The sequence below is a fragment of the Panulirus ornatus genome, chromosome 3, assembly GCF_036320965.1.
Source record: "Panulirus ornatus isolate Po-2019 chromosome 3, ASM3632096v1, whole genome shotgun sequence".
In the NCBI taxonomy this organism is placed as follows: domain Eukaryota; kingdom Metazoa; phylum Arthropoda; class Malacostraca; order Decapoda; family Palinuridae; genus Panulirus; species Panulirus ornatus.
Genome location: NC_092226.1, coordinates 71767365 through 71791402, shown reverse-complemented (window position 1 = coordinate 71791402; position 24038 = coordinate 71767365). Strand labels below are relative to the sequence as shown.

The following is a 24038-nucleotide window of genomic DNA, read 5'->3' as shown; positions in this document are numbered from 1 at the left end:
GGGAATAAGGCCTGAAAGACTCTCTTGATGGATAGATTATCTTAGTGGAGGGGAACCGAAGAAGCATGTCAAAGGGGCCTTCTCGAAATGGGTTGGGAGGTCACTAGTTGAAGTGACACAGGGTTCTGTTCTAGGACCGTTACTCTTCTTGATCTTTATAAATAATTTTTCTGGAGGTATAAACTCCTACCTGAATATCAAGCAAAGGTCATGAGGGAAGTGAAAAGTAAGGACTGCATGAACTTACGTATATGGGGACCTGGACAGACTCCAAAGTAGGTCTGATACGGGGTTGAAGAAATTCAGCCATAAAATGTAAAGGAACGAGGACGAGACACAGTGAGAGAAGGTCTCAGTGTAAATATTATGAAGCAGGATATAAACTATATATATAGAGGGACTTGACATCATCCCTGTCCAGTCGTCGGAGTCCTTCATCAGGAGAATGGTAAAGGAGACAAATCGTCCTCAGGCAAATGAGAGGATATCATTAAAGTAAAGGGATAGGGAAATAATCAGTACGCAGTTCACGTCTTAAATAAGACTAAAACTTAAATATGCTTCTGAAGTTTGATCACCGCACCTAAAGAAGCATAGAGAGTTAATAGAGAAGATCTAAAGGAGGACAACAAAGATGGAGCTAGAATCACGAGGACCGAGTTACAGGGAAAGGCATCCTTTTGAAAATTTGATCAGCTAATAAAGCACATGGTGAACAGTTCTTCCAAGGATGCATGAACAGAGAACCACAAGCCATATTATGAAATTTGACGAAGAAACTTGGTAGAAAGGATGTAAGGATGTACTTTAACGATATAGCAGTACTAGGTGAATGGAATGAACTGAATGAGAATGCAGTAATTGCAGAGAGCATACAAAAGTTTAAAATATTGCGTGATAATGGAGTACCTTCAAGAGATGGTGAGCCCACGAGAGTAGAACTCCTTCCCAGTAGAGAACAAAAAAAGGTAATCATACGCATACACGGTTGAGTGTATACATACATAGTTGTACAGACATGGTATGTATATACGAGTTAAGGAGACGGGCAGGCAACACGAGAGTAAAACTTACTCTCTCAGTCACACACAAATAGTAATCAAAGACGCACGCGCGCGCGCGCGCTGGAAGTATGCAAAGTGTGTTTTGATGAGGGGACCACATGGAAGGCTGATTTAGGTGGATCACCAGGCAGCAGTATGAGGGGCAACTCCTTTGATGGCTAGATTATCTCAGTGGAACGGAACAAAGGGCGCGTGTCGGAGGAACCTTCTCGGAATGAGTCTAGGTGACGAGCGGAGTGCCACAGCGTTCTGTTCTGGGACCATTAATCTTCTTTTATATAAATGACTCGCCTGATCGTATGAACTCCTACTTGAATATGTCTGTAGATGACGAAGGTCGTGAGGGAAGTGAAAAGCGAGGAGAATTGCATCCACTTGCAAGGGGACCCAGACAAACTCCAAAGTTCGTCTGATATGTGGGTGATGAAATTCAAAGTCCCACCAAATGTAGCGAGGATGATGCAAATCTTGCAGGAAATAAGGGTTCTGTGTTTGAGAGGGATTCGAGAATGGACATCTGCCCGAACCTACCGCCAGAGTCTCACATTAGGATGCCCTAGTTCAGTCTACTGATGACAGCACGTCGCCCCGTTTACCACAGTTCCAGTTCACTGTATCTTGTGCACATGCCTCACACGCTTGCGTGTGTTCAAGCCTGACCCCCTGAAAGTCTCTCACTTAGTTGCTATGCCTTCAACTGGATCTTCTTCCCCTTATCCTTAACCGTCCACTTCTGACGCGTAAATCTTAATATTCAGCCTTTCCTCACTCATCCTCTCCATATGTCCATTTCAGTACACCATATTCAGCATTCTCAACCACACTCTTCAAACTACCACACTTTTCTCTTGCCCTGTTCGATCAACCCTCCTGATATCACAAACTGTCCTCAAGCATATTTCCACCACATCCATCCTCATCCCTTTAGATCAGTCATACCCACCTTTGCCCTCACAAACAGTGATCTCTCTTTCCATGCACCCCTCATTATACCCATGGCCTTTGCCCCCTCACCCACCCAATGGCTAACTTCAGTTTCCATGGTTTCATGTCTACTTCCATGTATCTGAACCATTCCAATTCCTCTAGGTTATCTTCAGTCATACTCACATGCCAGCCAGCCTTTCCCTTTCTCAGGTTTATAGCCTTGATTTTATCAAAATGAAGTCTCAACCTTCTCGTTTCACACACTCCCGAGCTCAAACAACAGCTTCTGCAGTTTCTCACTTGAGAGTGCCACCAGAGCCGTATCATCACCAAACATCAGCTGATTCACATCCCAGGTTCCCATCACTCCAGAAGACTGCAAACCCTTCCCTCTCTCGAAGACCCCTCGCGCTTACCTCCCTCACCAACCCAGCCATAAACAAATTAAGCAGTCGTGGTGACATTGCACCGTCTGCCTGCAGACTCACCTTCACCGAGATCCACTCACCCCTCTCCCTTCTCACTCGCACATTTGCCATACTCTCTTGATGGTAACTCCTCACTGCTTCTAGTAGCTTTCCTCACACCCCATGTATTTGTTACTCCTCCCACAAAGCATCTCTATCCAGATCCATAAATACCTCATACAAATCCCTCTAGTTTTCTGCGTATTTCTCATAAGCAAACACCAGTTCCGCACATCCTCAACCACTCCTGAAACCACATTGTTCCTTCCGAGTCGGATGCTCTGTACATGCCATCACCCCTCTCCATGAAAAACTTACCAGGTGTGCTCAACCATTTTACATCTCTGTAATTCGAACATTCCCTTTTGTAACCCTTGTCTCTGTACAGTGGCATTCTACATGCATTGCGCCACTCCTCAGGAGCCTCATCCTGAGCTATAACATGCGTTAAGTAATCTAACTAATAAGTCAACAACCCTGTCACCCAGTTTCTTGAGAATTTCATCAGCAGTGCCTTCCACCCCGGCTGTTTTGTCACACTTTATTATAGGCAAGACCAATCATCAATTCTTCTCACCGAAGCACTTACCAAAACTCTCTCGCTTTGCATACCTCCATATCCCAAAGACCCCACATCCGCCACCATATCGTCTAACACATCCAGCAGCTCTTAAAAATAGTCACTTTATCTCTTCACCTCTTCCGTACTTATTACTACTTTCTCACATCTGTTTCCACCGATGCTTGTATTTCTTCTCATGTCTACCCACTGTTCGCCTTCCAAAACATTTCTTCACGCCCCCTCAGGTTTACTGACACACACTCACCAAAATTATCATTTTGCATTATTTTTCCCCAGCTCTGCACCTTCCTCTTTACTTCGCGATGCTTCCTCTTGTACGTCTCCCATCACTCGCATTCCTTCCCGATGGTAGCGCCCATACTGATCTCTTTTCTCTCTCTCTAACAACTTAACTCAATATTCTACCTACTACCCTCACTCACATCCCATCTTCCGCATTTCACACTCTGCTTCCCTAAACACTTCCTATAGTCCTCAGCCACTTCACTAATTGTGTTACTGCCACCTTCCGCCGGAAGTCTTCACTCAGTATCACCCACCATCTTCTCAAACAAGCCTCTTATCCAAGCTCACTCATTTTCACCACCATCGTTTCACCCTCGCCTCCCCCAGGAAATGATCAAACACCCAACCAGCTGCCCCTCTCAGCACAATTACATTTTTCTTTAAAGTAAGCTGAGAAGGCACGGGCAACTGAGGCACTAGTCAAGGCCATCTCATATGCCCTAGCGTAAGCCAGGTACCCATTTTATCGCCCTACTCTTGAAGCTGGATGGACAGCTGGGTTGACTGTGGACCGTCTGCCACACAACCAGGATGCGAACCCATGCGCTCGACCCTGGGCGGCCTCCGTGAATGCGTCACGCTTGGGAACGCTAACCGCTACACCACGGAGGTCTATAGATCCAGAATTTCTCTTTGGCACACCCATCAGTCAGCATATGATCATATAATGCCTGTTCACCATATTAAGCCCCCATCTGTCAATACTTATGGCTGCACCTCTTTTCAGACCAGGTATTCCAAAGTCGCCAGTCCTTTTCCTAGCAGACAACGCCAGAAGCTGTACACCGTTTTGATTCACAGAGTATACCCCATGCCCTGTAATTATACCCTAACTGCCACATGACCCACATACTTTCAAATCGCCCTTTACCATTACTCAACTCCGTGCATCAAAATTACTGATGCACTCACTCAGCTTCCCCCAAAACTTGCCTCTCTTCTTCACTCCTCTCGGCTATACAACTTTTGTAATCCGCTTTCATATTCCTCCCTAAAATCTTTCACACCCGTCAAAAAACTCCCTTAACAGGAGTGTTGCCCCTTCCTGAGCTCACACCATTACACTTCCCGTAGACCTTACCACTAGGACATTCCCAAACCATTCTTGCAATAATATGACCCAGTCCAGACCATCTTGGGTGAGAGAAAAATTAGAGAGAAAGGAACGAAATTAATCAGGGCTCCTCAAGTGTCGGTAGATCTGACTTTTAATGGAAGAAGGGTTATATGAAGGGGGAAAGACAAGATATGGAAGAGACCTCCACAGCTTAGCTCATCGGGGGAAGGTGTCGTAATAGCAATTTCTCAACTGGCCTGTCTCCACCCACAGCAGCCAAACGCATGATATATATATATATATATATATATATATATATATATATATATATATGTGTGTGTGTGTGTGTGTGTGTGTGTGTGTGTGTGTGTGTCAATGGACAACACAAGTAAAGTCCTCTCCCCGGAATGTACAAATAGTAATCGAACATACACAACAGTTTATTACCTGTGTACTGAATTTCAGCATATACAAGCTTCTCATTAACAGCGTACTACAAGTATCATAACAAGAACCCCCACAATTGAAAAGCCATCTTTAAAGATATCAACTTTGCATGATCGCTATCCGGTTTTGTATTTTCGTTTCATGTTTTTACATCGTCTCCTCCTTCCTACATTCTCTGTATTTCCGTTTCTGGTCTTGTTCATTATTCCACACTCTGAATAACCCCACCACTGACCTAATCGCTGAAGGACAAACTGAAAACTGGTACTCCTTCCTCAACACCGAATCATTAAGACCCACAGAAACCAACTTGAGACGCACATGACAGAAATTCCACTCGTATCGCATCAGTCTAGCCCCCACTTATGTAGCAGTTCTGGCTTTTTCCAAAGTTATCCTTTCTCCATAAGAAAACAGGAACCAATTCCTAAGACACTTCTCAAAAGTCAGCCACAAACTAACCACTACCCTACACGGGAAAGTCATACAAAAACTACACAAAAGTCCATCCAGAAACAATTGCCCACAGGCACGGACAACATTATAAACTTTCACATAGAACACCGTGGACCCATTGCTAATCTAAGCACTTACATATATCTTCAACTACAAGCTACACCACAATATGACAGTCATCCGTAACCCTGTCAGCATAATATACCAATCCTAAAAACCATTCAAACCACCCAGCTCCCCTTCCTCCTACCGTCCTATATCCCTATCCTTAGCAACACACTAGACCCCTCTCACCTAAACCACTCTAACAACCAACCAAACCCCAAGTAGAAGGAGAAAGCTCTCTCAGTGGAAAAATGATCCACAACAGAATCAGACGAAACATTCCGTTCTCACCCAAACAGAATGGCTTCAATCACAAACACTCTACCACCACAATACACATAGAGCTAGCACAACATATCCTATGTGGATTCCAACAACAACAACAACCCCCTTACGGATTACCGGACAGTTTTAGTGACAACAGACATAAGCAAAGCATTTAACACTGTCCATCGACATATTAAAAAAAAAAAAAAAAGACACCAACCTCCACAACAATGACAAAAAGTGGTTGACCTCTTTTATATCCGGCCAGGGCGTCTCACAATTTCTTCCCCTCTAAAACACTTAGCTCTATAATGGAGTTCTCCAAGGAGCAGTTCTTTCTCCAACTAATTTCATTCTTTTCTTACACGACCTCATATTACCTTATACAAGCCTCAGCATAATGGTCCTTTCGTTTACAGACGAACTCACAATCATGAAACCCTCACAATCACAACACCCCGCTATCATAGAACTAACATCAATCATGCAGCACTACTTAACTGGGGAAAAAAACGGCTCATCTAGAGCAGAATGTCTGCATCCCCAGGGAAGTCTTCAATCACACTCTTAACCCTACAAAGACACGAATTCAGATCACCCTCCAGTCACCTCGAGTGGATATCCTCTGCCACGAAGCAAAATACTAACCACTCTCAGTATAGCATACGACATTCACACCCCATACCAATATCATCAACAAACAACTGATTACACTGATTAGCACCAAATTTCGACGAAAAAAAACATCCCTCAACATTCCTTAAAAACAATTCATCTGCTTCACTTTTAACCGTGCTTCCCTTGCCTTATCATCCACCCTTTCGTAAGCAAATATAACGAAGCCGCAAACCACGTAAAATAGTGCTCACAGAACAATCACTGGCTGCCTAGTAACCATAGACACTCGACACCTTCACAATGAAACAATGATCCTCCCAACAGTCTTACTTTTCAACATGCTGGGCACTCATTTCTGTGCAACAACACTAAGCCCCTCTTACCCAAACAGACCATAAGTAGATATAAAAGCTTACTCTCATTTCACGCTTCAGTAACCCCCACCCCCCAAAAAAAATTAACACTAACAACACATACCACACACATTGAAAAAACCAAGCGGTAAGCAGCCGATCTCCCAACTCAGTCTCCAGCTCCATCCCACCAAACATACTCCCATCAGAAACCACACTCCCTAGACAAACACGAGTCGCACTCCCGCTTACGCTTCTGGATATCACCATCACTTTAACGCTCTAAACGCCGTTACAACATATTCCAAGACCTTTTATGCCCACGATGCAGCTACCTGTTACAAAGAAGACACCGTGCACTTACTACTGTTGCCCTGACCTCCCTGCATTTCGATTCGCACACACATTTTACGACCTGTGGTCCCGACAGGTGGACGTGACCAGCTTCTCGAGTGCTGCGAGTGCCTTATAAGACAGGATAGAGTGGCTTTCTGGAACAAAAGTATCATATACAGTATCATATATATATATATATATATATATATATATATATATATATATATATATATATATATATATATACACACGTGTTTATTCTTTCAAGCTTGTTCGTCGTTTTTCGCCTTAGCGAGATAGCACCAGGAACAGATGAGGTCCCCATTCGTTCACATCCACTATCTAGCTGTGATGTGTAATTCACCGAAACCACAGCCACTTTAACAAAGGCAGGCCCCACAGGTCTTTCAATGGTTCCCCCCGGCTGCTCCATATATATATATATATATATATATATATATATATATATATATATATATATATATATATATATATATATATTGTTTGTGTGTGTAACGAAGAAATTTGTTTTAGTGTAATGTGCTGACATACTGTAGTGAAATAGACTACTTATCAATCTGAAGTATTACCAACACATACTTTAACCACCCACCCAGAGGCCTTATGGTATTCAAGTATAGTGATACAGCCATGTATTCGTGTATCTGCACAGTTTTTGTTACTTTTCTCATGACAAAGAAATTAGTTGTCGGCAGCCAGAACTTGCTGGCTTTGTACAAAAACTCTAGGTAAACACTAGGATGTGCATGCACTGTGTATTCCAGTGTTGGCCTGTACAGTAAAGCATAGAAAATACTGCGCCTCACTTTGGCAGCCCCATACGTCCACTAAATCTTTTGGATCATCATTTTGGTACCCACTGGACACCATGGTGTGCTTACTGAAACACACTGCCGTTCATTTCATTGTTTTTGTCAGGCTTACCAACAAAAAGGGACCAAAAATGACTGCAACACCGAAGGGGTGGGGCTAGTAAACTTATGGAATCGAATCCTTTCACATATCAAAACAATTTTCCCTTTTCATTAACTGACACTCGAAAATTTTAAACATGTTTCTAGCCCAGTCTTTTCTCTGGGCCTTAGTGTTACCACACCATTATGAATCACTGACGAAAAGTAATGTGACTAACCACTAAATGCGTGGAGGCTGTGAGGGGTCTGGTCAGCTGATGGTTTGTTTACTTCGTGTGTGCAAATGGCCGACTGTTGGCAGGGTGGCGGCGCTCTGGCGGTCAACTCTTGAACTACACAACGTAGCAGCATGACACCTAAACCGCTCTCACCGCGTCATACATATTGTAAGTATTGCTGTGTTTTGTCTATGTTGGCCCTGATATAGCTCGGTGTCTGGTCCCAGATATTATGGGTATATCGGAAGAACCATAGAACAAGTAACATTTATTGAAGGTGCCACGATTGTTGTATAGGAAAGGTTTTTTCTCGCTATGTCTTCGGTTTGGCGGACAGGGAGGCCATATTGGACTCAAACCCCAAACACTGCCTGCCTCAGGTCTGCGTTTGATGTTTTACAGATTAATTAAGGAGGAACATGTAATACCATTGATGTTGCAGATACACGAATACTGTCAGTGTAATCTGTAACTCATATGAGATATGTTGATCAGTGTACAATGAGTGGCTAAGCTTCTTATGTTATTGTTTGTATTGGATAAACGCAGCCAGTGGTCGAGTAAAATTTTGTGATGTATGGATCATATATAACTTATGTAAGTGAAACTGACTTGAGTACTTGAGCAATAAGCGTTGACACGTAGCCAGCAATGGTGATGGCCTATATATTTGTGTGCATGGATATTATGTGCATTTTTTAAGTACTTCCAAAAGAATTGATCAAGTATACATGAACTGATGTGTATCAGAAGTTGCGAAGAATCGCACTTCATATGCCATTCTATATACCATTGTTTCTTATTGGAGAAATTCGGTGCCTTGTGATTCAGAGAGTAAAAGATGGTTTTACTTTGATAAGGAAGTCGAATTGAGCTTGTCATTGAAACATTAGTAGCCATGATTCTTTTATAGATTATTTTTTCTACAGTTCTTTTGTTGACATTAGTGATGGATATAGTGTGTTTGCTAAGTTTTGAAATAGTATCATGTGAAATGAATACAGTTTGTAGAGATAGGAGTCATCAAGGGGAGTCTGATAGAGGTGCATTTCAGTTTAGTTGATTTTTCAAGTTATACAATAGAAATCGGAATGGTTAAGCAGTATCCAGAAAAGGGTATTGTCTCTTTACAGATTGATGGTACCTAAGTAGCAAATACATGGCACTTAACAATAGGGCTGGAATTATAGTGACCTGTTTCTAGGTAAGTGTCGGTTTTAGTGAAAATGACTCATGATTAAATTTGAGAGGAAAACTTAAGGTGATAGAATCTAGAGTCTGTATTTCATTATCTTCAAATTTTTCTCTCATTGTTAGTCAAAACCCCATTTCACTAACTTTTTATCTACCAACAGGTCACTCAAAAATACCCTGTTGTAATGTGCCATGTATCTTCTACATTTGTATCATCAGTCTTTGGATAGATTTGAATATCTTAAATACTATTTAGGTTTTTTACTTCTTGATTTCTAGATTCTAGACTCAGAGTATGTTTTGGGGAAGATATGATATGTATATGTAGTTCTGTGTATTTAAAGTTGACTAGAAAAAGTATGAGGAACACATATTTGGCAAATAGTTACCATTATAATAAGACAACTTTGTGGTATAAGTCATAGATTGAAGAAGGTATATAGATGGTAATTAAGACAGCTTTGTGGTTTGTCATAGATTAAAGAAAGTAAATAGATGGAGAACTATTAGTATTTGAATATTTCTATCATTAAATCATAGCTTCAAGGTGCTGTCCTGTAAATTAAGTGAAAGTTACCCAACATAAGTACACTGATAATGCCAAAAAGTGTGATTAGTTTGTAATGATTAAAACACTTTTTGGGCAAACCAGATACCACTTTCCTAATCAACAAGCTTACTACTTTAGCTGGTATTGTATTGATTTATAAGTTACTGTTATATAATGGTGTGAAATTAGTAATTATTTCTCAAGAGGGCAAAAAAAAAATATATCAAAATGTTGGGAACAATCAGGAACTTCTTTATTTTGTGAAAACATAAGATGAAGTTATATATCGCTACAAAACCGCCTTTGTTTTTGAGAATCTGTTCTCAACATACAGTTCCAGTACTACATCTTTTTGTACATTATTTTGATATTGTCTGTACACATTTTATGGATGCTGTGTATACTCATTTTCATCTTTTGATTTTATGCGAATGTAATGATTTTATATCGATGCATGTAAGTGTGAAGGCTTTCTACACATGGTTGATGTAGAGATTTATCTTTCTCTGCATTATTTTGATTTTGTCAATAAACACAATTCATGAGGTGCTGTGCATACCTATTGTTTTAATCATATGAAAATTTGATTATTGTAAATCCTTACATGTATGATAACCATATCAATGCACAGATTAGGATATCTGTCTCTCTGCATGTATATTGCTTCATAGCTAAGTTGTTATATATATATATATATATATATATATATATATATATATATATATATATATATATATATATATATATATATATATATATAATGTAATTACCCTGGGGACCAGTTCCTAGTAACAAGTCCTGGTGTTACTTGGACCTTTCTAAAGGCTCCTGCAGGCCAAGGCTGCACTACTACAATATGCTTGGAAATATAGACCTCTTTGAAATGAGTTATTCAATAAGACTGTTCTCCCAGTGATAAAGCCTCTCCAGTACAAACTCATCCTCACTTCTATCAGGAAATTATCAGTCATTTCACTAATTGTCCCTCACAACCCTTTTTTAAGCATTTCAGCCCCATTAATGCCTGCACACCATTAACCTCTATTCCACACAATTCCACACGCTGTTTGCGAAATTCATTGGCACGGTACACCATGCCACCCAGTTATACCCTCAACTGCTACATCATCCACCCCTGCATTTGATTTGTGCAGTAATCCCCTACATCAAGATTTATTATGAACTATTGCCGCTTCTCCCAAAGCACATGCCTGTCTTACTCTTTTTGTCACAAGGTTTAATGCAGCTTCTCCCAAAGCACATGCCTGTCTTACTCTTTTCACAAGGTTTGTGTTACTAATCACCCACTTTTCATAATCTCTGCTCATTTTCACCCCCATCAGTCAAGGGGCTCATTTCTTTACATTTTACATATTTCAAAAGTCCTCCAGCAGGAGTGCCATCCCTTTATTTGCTCTTGTCCTTACACTGATATTAGGCTTTGCCCCCAAGACATTCCAAAACCATTCTGTCTTTTCCTTGAACCTAATTTGTCTCAGAATCATATCCTGGTGTTTTTCCTCAGACATTCTACCTATATACCTTCTTACCCTGTTTGCATCTGTGCACATTCAGACACCCCAGTGGTAGCCTTTCAGGAAAATGTGAATTCCTTACTTAGCTCTTCCGTGTCCATCTTTTAGAAATTGAAATACAAGGAGAGAGGGATTTAAATCTCCCTGCGTCAGTCTGTTTTGGTTACCTTCTACAAAATGCAGAGCATATAAGATAGTATTCTTTCTCCCATATCCTCAGGTATATTGAATATATTGTAATTATCCATGGACAGATTTCTGAAGGCTCCTACAGCCCAAGGTTGCACTACTTCCAGTTGCAGGGAAACGTAAACTTCATAGGAGTGAAACGTTCCCCGACGAGACTTTACTCTCTGTGATAAGTCCTCTGCTGTACAAACTTTCATTCTTACCTCTGCCAGGGAGTGGTCATTCCACCAACTGCCCCTCTTAACCCTCTCTCTTAAGCATACTTTTCAGTTATACAAAATCCATTAGTGCCAGCACACCATTAACCTCCCTCATCCACATATACTCATGTGTGTCCTGTTTTGTAAGCTAAAACATCACAATATTTTATGACCTGTGGTCTCGACTGGTGGATGGGGCCAGATTCCTTTGTGTTGTAGTATCCTCAAAAGATAGAAAGGACTCCTGAGGCAGGAAGGTAAGTTAGAAGAAAGTTAAGAGCAAATGTGAATAAAAGCAAGGTTATTAGGTACAGTAGGGTTGAGGGTCAAGTCAGTTGGGAGGTAAGTTTGAATGGAGAAAAACTGGAGGAAGTAAAGTGTTTTAGATATCTGGGAGTGGTTCTGGCAGCGGGTGGAACCATGGAAGCGGAAGTGAATCATAGGGTGGGGGAGGGGGCGAAAATCCTGGGAGCCTTGAAGAATGTGTGGAAGTCGAGAACATTATCTCAGAAAGCAAAAATGGGTATGTTTAAAGGAATAGTGGTTCCAACAATGTTGTATGGTTGCGAGGCGTGGGCTATGGATAGAGTTGTGCGCAGGAGGATGGATGTGCTGGAAATGAGATGTTTGAGGACAATGTGTGGTGTGAGGTGGTTTGATCGAGTAAGTAATGTAAAGGTAAGAGAGATGTGTGGAAATAAAAAGAGCGTGGTTGAGAGAGCAGAAGAGGGTGTTTTGAAATGGTTTGGGCACATGGAGAGAATGAGTGAGGAAAGATTGACCAAGAGGATATATGTGTCAGAGATGGAGGGAACGAGGAGAAGTGGGAGACCAAATTGGAGGTGGAAAGATGGAGTGAAAAATATTTTGAGTGATCGGGGCCTGAACATGCAGGAGGGTGAAAGGCGGGCAAGGAATAGAGTGAATTGGATCGATGTGGTATACCGGGGTTGACGTGCTGTCAGTGGATTGAATCAGGGCATGTGAAGCGTCTGGGGTAAACCATGGAAAGTTGTGTGGGGCCTGGATGTGGAAAGGGAGCTGTGGTTTTGGGCATTATTGCATGACAGCTAGAGACTGAGTGTGAACGAATGGGGCCTTTGTTGTCTTTTCCTAGCGCTACCTCGCACACATGAGGGGGAAGGGGGATGGTATTCCATGTGTGGCGAGGTGGCGATGGGAATGAATAAAGGCAGACAGTGTGAATTGTGTGCATAGGTATATATGTATGTGTCTGTGTGGGTATATATGTGTACATTGAGATGTATAGGTATGTATATTTGCGTGTGTGGACGTGTATGTATATACATGTGTATGGGGGTGGGTTGGGCCATTATTTTCGTCTGTTTCCTTGCGCTACCTCGCAAACGCGGGAGACAGCGACAAAGCAAAATGATAATGATAATAATATATATATATATATATATATATATATATATATATATATATATATATATATATATATATATATATATTTTTATTTATATATCCCTGGGGATAGGGGAGAAAGAATACTTCCCACGTATTCCCTGCGTGTCGTAGAAGGCGACTAAAAGGGGAGGGAGCGGGGGCTGGAAATCCTCCCCTCTCATTTTTTTTTTTTTTTTTTTTTTTTTTTCCAAAAGAAGGAACAGAGAAGGGGGCCAGGTGAGGATATTCCCCCAAAGGCCCAGTCCTCTGTTCTTAACGCTACCCCGCTAATGCGGGAAATGGCGAATAGTTTGAAAAATATATATATAGGGTGTTTTGGTCGAGGTGGTGTGCAAAGTGAGAGGGTTAGGGAAAATGATTTGGTAAACAGAGAAGAGGTAGTGAAAGCTTTGCGGAAGATGAAAGCCGGTAAGGCAGCAGGTTTGGATGGTATTGCAGTGGAATTTATTAAAAAAGGGGGTGACTGTATTGTTGACTGGTTGGTAAGGTTATTTAATGTATGTATGACTCATGGTGAGGTGCCTGAGGATTGGCAGAATGCGTGCATAGTGCCATTGTACAAAGGCAAAGGGGATAAGAGTGAGTGCTCAAATTACAGAGGTATAAGTTTGTTGAGTATTCCTGGTAAATTATATGGGAGGGTATTGATTGAGAGGGTGAAGGCATGTACAGAGCATCAGATTGGGGAAGAGCAGTGTGGTTTCAGAAGTGGTAGAGGATGTGTGGATCAGGTGTTTGCTTTGAAGAATGTATGTGAGAAATACTTAGAAAAGCAAATGGATTTGTATGTAGCATTTATGGATCTGGAGAAGGCATATGATAGAGTTGATAGAGATGCTCTGTGGAAGGTATTAAGAATATATGGTGTGGGAGGAAAGTTGTTAGAAGCAGTGAAAAGTTTTTATCGAGGATGTAAGGCATGTGTGCGTGTAGGAAGAGAGGAAAGTGATTGGTTCTCAGTGAATGTAGGTTTGCGGCAGGGGTGTGTGATGTCTCCATGGTTGTTTAATTTGTTTATGGATGGGGTTGTTAGGGAGGTAAATGCAAGAGTCCTGGAAAGAGGGGCAAGTATGAAGTCTGTTGGGGATGAGAGAGCTTGGGAAGTGAGTCAGTTGTTGTTCGCTGATGATACAGCACTGGTGGCTGATTCATGTGAGAAACTACAGAAGCTGGTGACTGAGTTTGGTAAAGTGTGTGGAAGAAGAAAGTTAAGAGTAAATGTGAATAAGAGCAAGGTTATTAGGTACAGTAGGGTTGAGGGTCAAGTCAATTGGGAGGTGAGTTTGAATGGAGAAAAACTGGAGGAAGTGAAGTGTTTTAGATATCTGGGAGTGGATCTGGCAGCAGATGGAACCATGGAAGCGGAAGTGGATCATAGGGTGGGGGAGGAGGCGAAAATTCTGGGAGCCTTGAAGAATGTGTGGAAGTCGAGAACATTATCTCGGAAAGCTTAAATGGGTATGTTTGAAGGAATAGTGGTTCCAACAATGTTGTATGGTTGCGAGGCGTGGGCTATGGATAGAGTTGTGCGCAGGAGGATGGATGTGCTGGAAATGAGATGTTTGAGGACAATGTGTGGTGTGAGGTGGTTTGATCGAGTGAGTAACGTAAGGGTAAGAGAGATGTGTGGAAATAAAAAGAGCGTGGTTGAGAGAGCAGAAGAGGGTGTTTTGAAGTGGTTTGGGCACATGGAGAGAATGAGTGAGGAAAGATTGACCAAGAGGATATATGTGTCGGAGGTGGAGGGAACGAGGAGAAGAGGGAGACCAAATTGGAGGTGGAAAGATGGAGTGAAAAAGATTTTGTGGGATCGGGGCCTGAACATGCAGGAGGGTGAAAGGAGGGCAAGGAATAGAGTGAATTGGAGCGATGTGGTATACCGGGGTTGACGTGCTGTCAGTGGATTGAAACAAGGCATGTGAAGCGTCTGGGGTAAACCATGGAAAGCTGTGTAGGTATGTATATTTGCGTGTGTGGACGTATGTATATACATGTGTATGGGGGGGGGTTGGGCCATTTCTTTCGTCTGTTTCCTTGCGCTACCTCGCAAACGCGGGAGACAGCGACAAAGTATGATAATATATATATATATATATATATATATATATTCACCATTTTCTGTGTCAGCAAGGTAGTGTTAAGCACAAATGACTGAGTCTTAGAGGGAAAAATCCTTTTATGGACTCCTTCTCTGTTCCTTCTTTTGGAACGTAAAAAATGGGGGGAGAGAATTTCAGCCCCCTGCTCGTACCGGTTTTAGTTGCCTTGTATGACATGCTTAGGACATTCTGAGTAGTTATAGTTTTTTCAAAACCTTATCCTCAGAAAGCGATGAAGAATGTGTGGAACGAGAAAACGTTATCTTGGAGAGCAAAAATGGGTATGTTTGAAGGAATAGTAGTTTCAACAATGTTAATAGTTGCAAGGCATGGGCTATAGATAGGATTGTGCAGAAGAGGGTGGATGTGTTGGAAATGAAATGTTTGAGGACGATATGTGGTGTGAGGTGGATAATAAGAAATGTATGGTTGAGAGAGCATAAGAGGGTGTGTTGAATTGGTTTGAACATATGGAGAGAATAAGTGAGGAAAGATTGAGAAAGAGGATATATTTGTCAGAGGTGGGGTGAAGAAGAAGAAGCGGGAGACCAAATTAGAGGTGGAAGGATGGAGTGAAAAAGATTTTGAGTGATCGGGGCTTGGACATAAAGGAGGGTGAGAGGCATGCAAGGAATAGAGTGAATTGGAACGATGTGGTATACCAGAGTCAATGTGCTGTCAGTGGATTGAATTAGGACATGCGAAGCATCTGGGGTAAACCATGAAAATGTCTGTGGGGCCTAGATGTGGAAAGGGAGCTGTGGTTTTGATGCATCACACATGACAGCTAGAGACTGAGTGTGAACAAATTTGGCCTTTTTGTCTTTTTCTGGTGCTGTCTCGCTGGAGGGGAGAGGGTGCTATATCCTGTGTGGCGGGTTTGAGATGGGAATGGATGAAGGCAGCAAGTACAAATATGTACATGTGTATATATGTTGGAAAGGATCACAATTTTGCTTGTGATGAAGTATATTCCTATAAGTCCACTGGGAAAATGAAACATGATAAGTTCCCAAGTGTACATCATCGGGATGACACAAGAGAGAAATATAAGTCATTTGATATACAACGAAGAGACGTAGTTAGGACGCCATACGGGAATTGGCGATAGTTTGAAAGAAAGATATATATATATATATATATATATATATATAATAATCCCTTATCCCCTATCCCCAGGGATAGGGGTATCCCTGGGGATAGAGGAGAAAGAATACTTCCCACGTATTCCCTGCGTGTCGTAGAAGGCGACTAAAAGGGAAGGGAGCGGGGGGCTGGAAATCCTCCCCTCTCAAAAATTTTTTTTTCTTTTTTATTTTCCAAAAGAAGGAACAGAGAAGGGGGCCTGGTGAGGATATTCCCTAAAAGGCCCAGTCCTCTGTTCTTAACGCTACCTCGCTAATGCGGGAAATAGCGAATAGTATGAAAGAAAGAATATATAATCCCTGGGGATAGGGGATTAAGAATACTTCCCACGTATTCCCTGCGTGTTTTAGAAGGTGACTAAAAGGGGGAGGGAGCGGGTGGCTGGAAATCCTCCCCTCTCATTTTTTTTTTAATTTTCCGAAAGAAGGAACAGAGGGGGGCCAGGTGAGGATATTCCACAAAGGCCCAGTCCTCTGTTCTTAACGCTACCTCGCTAACGCGGGAAATGGCGAATAGTTTAAAAGAAAAGAAAGAATTTATATATCCATGTAATTTCCCAGGAATACTCAACAAACTTATACTTCTGTAATTTGAGCACTCACCTTTATTCCCTGTGCCTTTGTACAGTGGCACTATGCATGCATTCTGCCAATCCTCAGGCACTTCACCATGAACCATACATACATTGAATATCCTTATCAACCAGTGAACACCACAGTCACCCCCTTTTTGATAAATTCCACTGCAGTACCATCCAAACCTGCCACCTTGCTGGCTTTTATCTTCCACAAAGCTTTCACTACCTCTTCTCTGTTTAGAAAACCATTCCCCCTGACCCTCTCACTTCTCACACCACCTTGACCAAAACACCCTATAACTGTCACAATCATGAAACACATTCAACAAACCTTCAAAATACTCACTCCATCTCCTTCTCACATCACCTACCTGTTATTACCTTCCCAGTAGCCCTCTTCACGGATGTTCCCATTAGTTTTCTTGTCTTACACACTTTATTTACCTCCTTCCAAAACATCATTTTATTCTCCCTAAAATTTAATGATACTCTGTCACCCCAACTCTCGTTTGCCATCTTTTTCACCTCTTGCACCTTTCTCTTGACCCCCTGCCTCTTTCTTTTATACATCTCCCAGTCATTCACACTACTTCCCTGCAAAAATTGTCCAAACGCCTCTCTCTTCTCTTTCACAAACAATCTTACTTCTTCATCCCACCATTCACCACCCTTTCTAATGTGCCCATTTCCCACCTTTCTCATGCCACAGCATCTTTTGCACAAGCCGTCACTGCTGCCCTAAATACATCCCATTCCTCCCCCACTCCCCTTATGTTATTTACTCTCACCTTTTTCCTTTCTGCACTCAATCTTTCCTGGTACTTCTTCACACAAGTCTCCTTTCCAAGCTCACTTACTTTCACCACTCTTCACCCCAACATTCCCTCTTCTTTTCTGGAGAGGGTAAAGGCATGTACAGAGCATCAGGTTGGGGAAGAGCAGTTTGGTTTCAGAAGTGGTAGAGGCTGTGTGGATCAGGTGTTTGCTTTGAAGAATATATGTGAGAAATACTTAGAAAAACAGATGGATTTGTATGTAGCATTTATGGATCTGGAGAAGGCATATGATAAGAATTGATAGAGATGCTTTGTGGAAGGTATTAAGAGTATATGATGCGGGAGGTAAGTTGCTAGAAGTAGTGAAAAGTTTTTATCAAGGATTTAAGGCATGTGTACGAGTAGGAAGAGAGGAAAGTGATTGGTTTTCAGTGAATGTCGGTTTGTGGCAGGGGTGCATGATGTCTCCATAGCTGTTTAATTTGTTTATGGATGTGGTTGTTAGGGAGATGAATGCAGGAGTTTTGGAGAGAGGGGTAAGTATGCAGTCTGTTGCGGATGAGAGGGCTTGGAAGCGAGTCAGTTGTTGTTCGCTGATGATGCAGCGCTGGTGGTTGATTTGGGTGAGAAACTGCTGAAGTTGATGACTGAATTTGGTAAAGTATGTAAAAGAAGAAAGCTGAGAGTAAATGTGAATAAGGGCATGGTTATTGGGAGGTAAGTTTTAATGGAGAAAAACTGGAGGAAGTGAAGTGTTTTAGATATATGGGAGTGGATTTGGCAGCGGATGGAACCATGGAAGTAGAAGTGAGTTGCAGGGTGTGGGAGGGGGCAAAGGTTCTGGGAGCGTTGAAGAATGTATGGAAGGTGAGAACATTATCTCAGAGAGCAAAAATGGGTATGTTTGAAGGAATAGTTGTTCCAACCATGTTATATGGTTGCGAGGCATGGGCTATAGATAGGGTTGTGCAGAGGAGGGTGGATGTGTTGTAAATGAAATGCTTGAGGAGGCTATGCTGTGTGAAGTGGTTTAATTAAGTAATGAAAGGGTAAGAGAGATGTGTGGTAATAAAAAGAGTGTGGTTTAGAGAGTAGAAGAGGGTGTCTTGAATGATAGAGGTGGAGGGAAGAAGGAGAAGTGGGAGACCAAATTGGAGATGGAAGGATGGAGTGAGAAAGATTTTGAGCAATTGGGGCTTGAACATAAAGGTGCCAAAAATTAAGAAAGCTATTTAAATCCCAACATCTCAACAGAAGTACTATCTGGCATCTACCATCATATATATATATATGGAGAAAATTTGGAGGAAGCAAAGTGTTTTAGAAATGTGGGAGTGGACATGGCAGCAAATGGAACCATGAAATTGTGAGAGGTTAAAGGTTGTGGGAGTATTGAGTGAGAGGAAATACTAGGTGAATAATGGTGGAAGTCTGTTCAGGTTTTGTGCCACCATGACTTAGGTTGAGTTCAGGCTGCTGCTGTTTAGATATTTATACAGTATTTGTGAATTTTTCTTTTCACCTTTTGACATTATTATTTATTTGCATTTTCTTGAGTTTATGGGTGCAAGTTTTGCAAAACAAAACTTGAAATCATGCTAGTGAGGTATAATGTTTTGGTTTACAATTGTATTGATTTTCTTTAATCCTGATTGAATCTATTTATCTTTTTCAGAAAAGAAGTTTATGGCATTAAATCATCAAATATGGACTATCCACAGGGTATGTACTGTGCAGCCATTTTTGGGATGAAATAAGACCCTTGCAGAATAGCAGATTGAAAATGGTATTCAGATGCTTTGATGATTTGTCACATGTGTTGTGGAATGTAAATTAAACTCTAGCAATTTTTAAGGGATGAAATAGTGCATATGAATAATTGATCCTTGTATGTATGGTGCGGTGCACTTCTTGATGAATTAAGTTTGCATAGGAAGTAATTACAATGAGTTCAATTAATGTTCATAATTTTGTCACATTCGGGTGTACAGTGTTCGTACTGTAGAGATGTGTGAGACTGCTCAAAACTCACCTTGAAAACAGTAATGGGAAGGCAGTTAAGGGAGGTGGATAGACTGCTTCTGTATAGTTGTACGTTTTCTTGGTATATGGTTGAGTTTTTTATTGGTTTTTGGATGGTAGTTGTCTTAGTAGGTATATGGTTGAGTTTTTGATGTGGTTTTTGGGTGGTACTTGCAGTTTGGAAAGCAGTCTTGCTGGATTGCAAATTTTTTTTTATTCCTTATCATTGTTTACTTCTGTTTGGTTCATTGTTTTTGTGCATTTCTAAACATATGTTTGTTTCTTAAAGATTGGTTACAATACAAATATATTAGAATCAAAACTTTTACTCTCTTGACTCTTATTTAAAAGAAAATCACAAGGTTGCATCTGTAGGGAGTAAGCTGGTGCTTGTTATATACATACTTTACATACACCACTCCCTTGTTGAACGAAGGGGTTCCATTCCTAGAAGGTGTTACTGTAAGTGAATTTTCATTCAAAGAGACCCAATGTCTTACTGACTTCCATTATGAGAATGAAGGTGCATTTTGCAAAAACATATTTGCTTTTTTCTGTTAACATGAAGCGTATTTATGTAGATGATTGCAAACAATAAGAAGCTTATATAAAGACACAACTGACAATGTTTAACAATTATAAAATAAAAAAGTACTGTAGTAGATTATTCCTACGAAATAGAGTTGAGTATGAGACTGTGAGTTGATGGTGTAGGAGAGTGGTGGAGTTATGTTACTGTTAGGTTGCCTCACCTAGCAACATGATTTTCTCTGTAAGATGCAGAGAAAGAGGGGCAGACATTACAGGAATAGCTAAGTCTACCTCTTACGAAACTGGGTGTCCTGTTAAGATGTAGAAACTTCTTTTCTTGTGAACAGTTGCTTCATTTATACAAAGGTTTGATTTGTCCTTGTATGGAATACTGATCTCACTTCTGGATGGTTCTAACTTTGCATCCTTACATGACAGGGTTGAATTGAAAGAGGTCCAACTCACAGACTCTCAGACTACAGATAGCCCCCGACTTATGATGGTTTGACTTACAATTTTTTTGCTTAATGATGGTGTGATATCAATATGAATACAGTAGAAAATGTACCTCAGATTTTGAATTTTGATCTTTTCTTGGGCTTGCAATATGCTGTGCAGCAGCAGCGAGCCACAGCTTCCAGTCAGCCATGCAATGGCTGACTGTATATTAGGTGTATTTTTGACTTGCAGTATGTTTGACTTGATATGGTTTACTGGAACATAATCCATCGTAAGTTGGGGACCAGCTGTAATTTACAAAATTGACCCTCTAGCCCTGTGCTGCTATGTTGTTTCACTTTCCTTCTTCTATTAGTATAACTGGTCATTGCTCCTAAAAGTTGGCCGGGCAAGCTGCTGTATCACATTATTACTGTGTGGCTGTTGGCAACTCAAGGGTGGGCCATTTTGATAACTGTTTCTTTCCCTACACCTTGGAGCTTTGGAAAACTCTGCATTCTCATGTCTTTCTCAATAACTATGACTTAGCACATTTGAAACGACAGGTTTTTTCCACTCTAAAATTTGTAAATAGTTCCTTTTGTTCCTTCTTTTTCCCTTTCATAATCCCCTCTATATTTCAATTAAGGCCCTGCTTTGATGTTGCAAATACTTTCTTTTGTTCCTTTTTCCCCTTCATAATCCTCTTTATATTTTAATTAAGGCCCTGCTTTGATGTGTACTTTTGTCCGTGACTGGAGCCTTCAGCTTAAAAAGAAAAAAAGATTCTATGTTCTGTACACCCTGCAACACTTTTTCATTTTGTGGTTTTGGAGATTTTGAGGTGAATAAATTCAGAGTTGATTGCTTTGTTCGTTTAGTTTATTCTTTGTAGAGTTCCTTGGAGCAACACAGTGCATCATCAACTGACCGTTTTGAACACAAGTGCATCTAGATTTTTTCTTTTGATGCTTGCATTTTCCTCCAACACCCATAATTCATTGGGTCATATAGGTTGCATTATCAGGAATTCATATTGTATTTACCAGTTACAGTTAGAAATACATAAGATTTTTATTCATTTTTTTTTAATTCGGTGACAATCTTTGACTCCTTGTCCATGATATCATCGGGTGCTAAGAGTCTCCGAGTTCCTGACTACTAGTCCTTCCCATGACCTTTTCCAGTCTGATAGACCTGTCTCTTTTTCTGTTTACTATACCAATATATGTGGTTTCTCTAGTGACCTCTCCTGTTGAACACCATCTGTCTAGTATATCTCTTAAAATCTTACTTCTCTCTGAGATTTAATTGTCTAATGATGTTCTCACCATCTCTTTTTTCATATCCATCTGTAATCTCCACCAATAATTGCTGTTCAAAGGTGTTGCATGTGTGCTTATTCCAACATCAACACACTTGTGGCATGCTTTGAGGACCATGGGTCCCCAAACTTTCATGATATGTGGCTCAAAGTCTGTCTCCCAACTACCACACTTTTCCTGTGTACCTCCAAATTTTTCAAATTTTGTATCTTTCCTTGATTATCTAAACTTTTGCCCTGAGACAGTGGCATTCCCTTACCTACAAGCTGTGATTGTCTGCTTAGGGGAAAGCCAGTTCACCATAGGAAATGGTTGAGTTCCTCCCATACTGATGATAGGGGATTGAAGCGGTCACATTTTCCATTCTCAGTGATCTAGAGCAAATAATCTTCCATCCCGCCCATATTCCTGACTGCTTATGACAACTCTCCTAATATTCTGGATCTGTTTTTCACCTCTTTGCATTGTGAATACACAATCTCACCCCCAATTGGACCATCTGACCACACTCTCATAGATGTATCTGTTATAATGGCACAGCATATCTTAATATTAAAATGTCCATGAATCAAGTAAGTGATGGTGAAAACAAAATAGAGAAAAAAGTGGTAAATGAATCACTTTGTAGGTGATGGTGGTCAGCTGATTAGATCATTGTTTTTGCATGAGGTTTGTAGATCAGTCATCATATAGTGGTAGCACCTTATGGGACCCTGGTGCCATTTGTTTATTGAAGAGAGGGTTGATAAATCATGAGGGATATACTGTGTATTGTGTAATAGATGTGGATTTTTGCTGTATTTTGCAGTGAGAAGGAAAGTTTTGCACTATGACTGTAGTGACATCCAGAGGGTTAGATAATATAATCCGATAAAAAAAGGTCTAGGTGAAAAACCTTGCTTGAGATGTAAGCTAGGCTAATAGTCAAGTTTATGTGATAGTGTAGTTGTGTTTTATGTAAGTTACATGATGAATAAGTGTGTTACATTCTATTTATGGCTTGGAGTAATTGAAGTGACTGGAGAGTGTCTCACCATCTTACTCTGGTGTCATTTTCAAATCATCTTTCTGTCCTTTCTTTTGCCTCTTTGCATGTGTCTGGGACAAATATAAAACTTAGTGTTTCTTGTGACAAAGCTGGTAAACATCCTTTTCATCAGACAAATATTAGTTCCACTTCTTACTAATTTAAATTTCTTTTACTAGATAATTACTATTTGGCACGATTTCATAGCTTACCTCATCAGATGCCTCATGTGCTGAATGCATAGCAGAGGTTATCTTGGTTATCTTCATCTGAATCTTTCATTCCTCATTTGTCATTTGACTGCTTCTGCCCTGATGCCTATTGCATCAAGGACACTGTATACCAGACCATGAAACTCATTCATTCCCCAGAAACCCACTGTACCTTCATTCTTGATTAAAATCATTGCACAGCTTTCCTTCGAAGATCTCCAGCGCACTTTGATAAAAAGGAAGTGTGCTGACTTGCTTAACCAAAAGCATCTCCAACAACTTTATGTAACTCAGCCTTTCCTCCTCTTTACAGACCTAATCATTATGGTATTGCTAACTATTCATTTGATAAAACTGCTTTTTTTGGCTATTTGTTTACATGTAACTCAACTTTGAGTGATTCAGAATCTAATCCTCCAACCACATCTCCTCCCTCTGAACCTATGCTATCTCATATATTCTCTTCATGCAAGGTCTTTCAAGTACTCTTCCAGATGTAGATGGACAAGGCCTATGGCTCAGATGGTATACCTCCTAGTGTTTTAAGGGAATATTCCTCTTAGCTAGCACCAATTCTTGCTTACCTGTTTTGCCTGTGTCTTAAAACTCAGACTTTCCCTTCTGCTTGGAAGCATTCCTTGTTAGAGTCTATCCCAAAGAAAGAAGAC

The 24038-nt window shown here is 40.8% G+C and overlaps 1 protein-coding gene and 1 long non-coding RNA gene across 6 annotated transcripts in view; one reads left to right on the top strand and one right to left on the bottom strand.

The window, feature by feature from the left end:
* Positions 1–8225, bottom strand: part of LOC139763420 (uncharacterized) — a 38327-nt gene extending 30102 nt beyond the window's left edge. The window contains exon 1 of the long non-coding RNA XR_011716118.1: positions 8119–8225. This is a non-coding gene — a long non-coding RNA (uncharacterized lncRNA). The remainder of the gene's footprint in view (positions 1–8118) is intronic.
* The window catches only part of LOC139763392 (uncharacterized), a 228827-nt gene continuing 212974 nt past the window's right edge, over positions 8186–24038 (top strand). For all 5 annotated transcript variants that reach the window (XM_071689436.1, XM_071689427.1, XM_071689409.1 and 2 more), the window contains exons 1-2: positions 8186–8286; positions 19491–19537. In XM_071689436.1, coding sequence (XP_071545537.1) covers positions 19522–19537 — 16 coding nt within the window. In that variant the 5' untranslated portion in view covers positions 8186–8286; positions 19491–19521. The remainder of the gene's footprint in view (positions 8287–19490; positions 19538–24038) is intronic.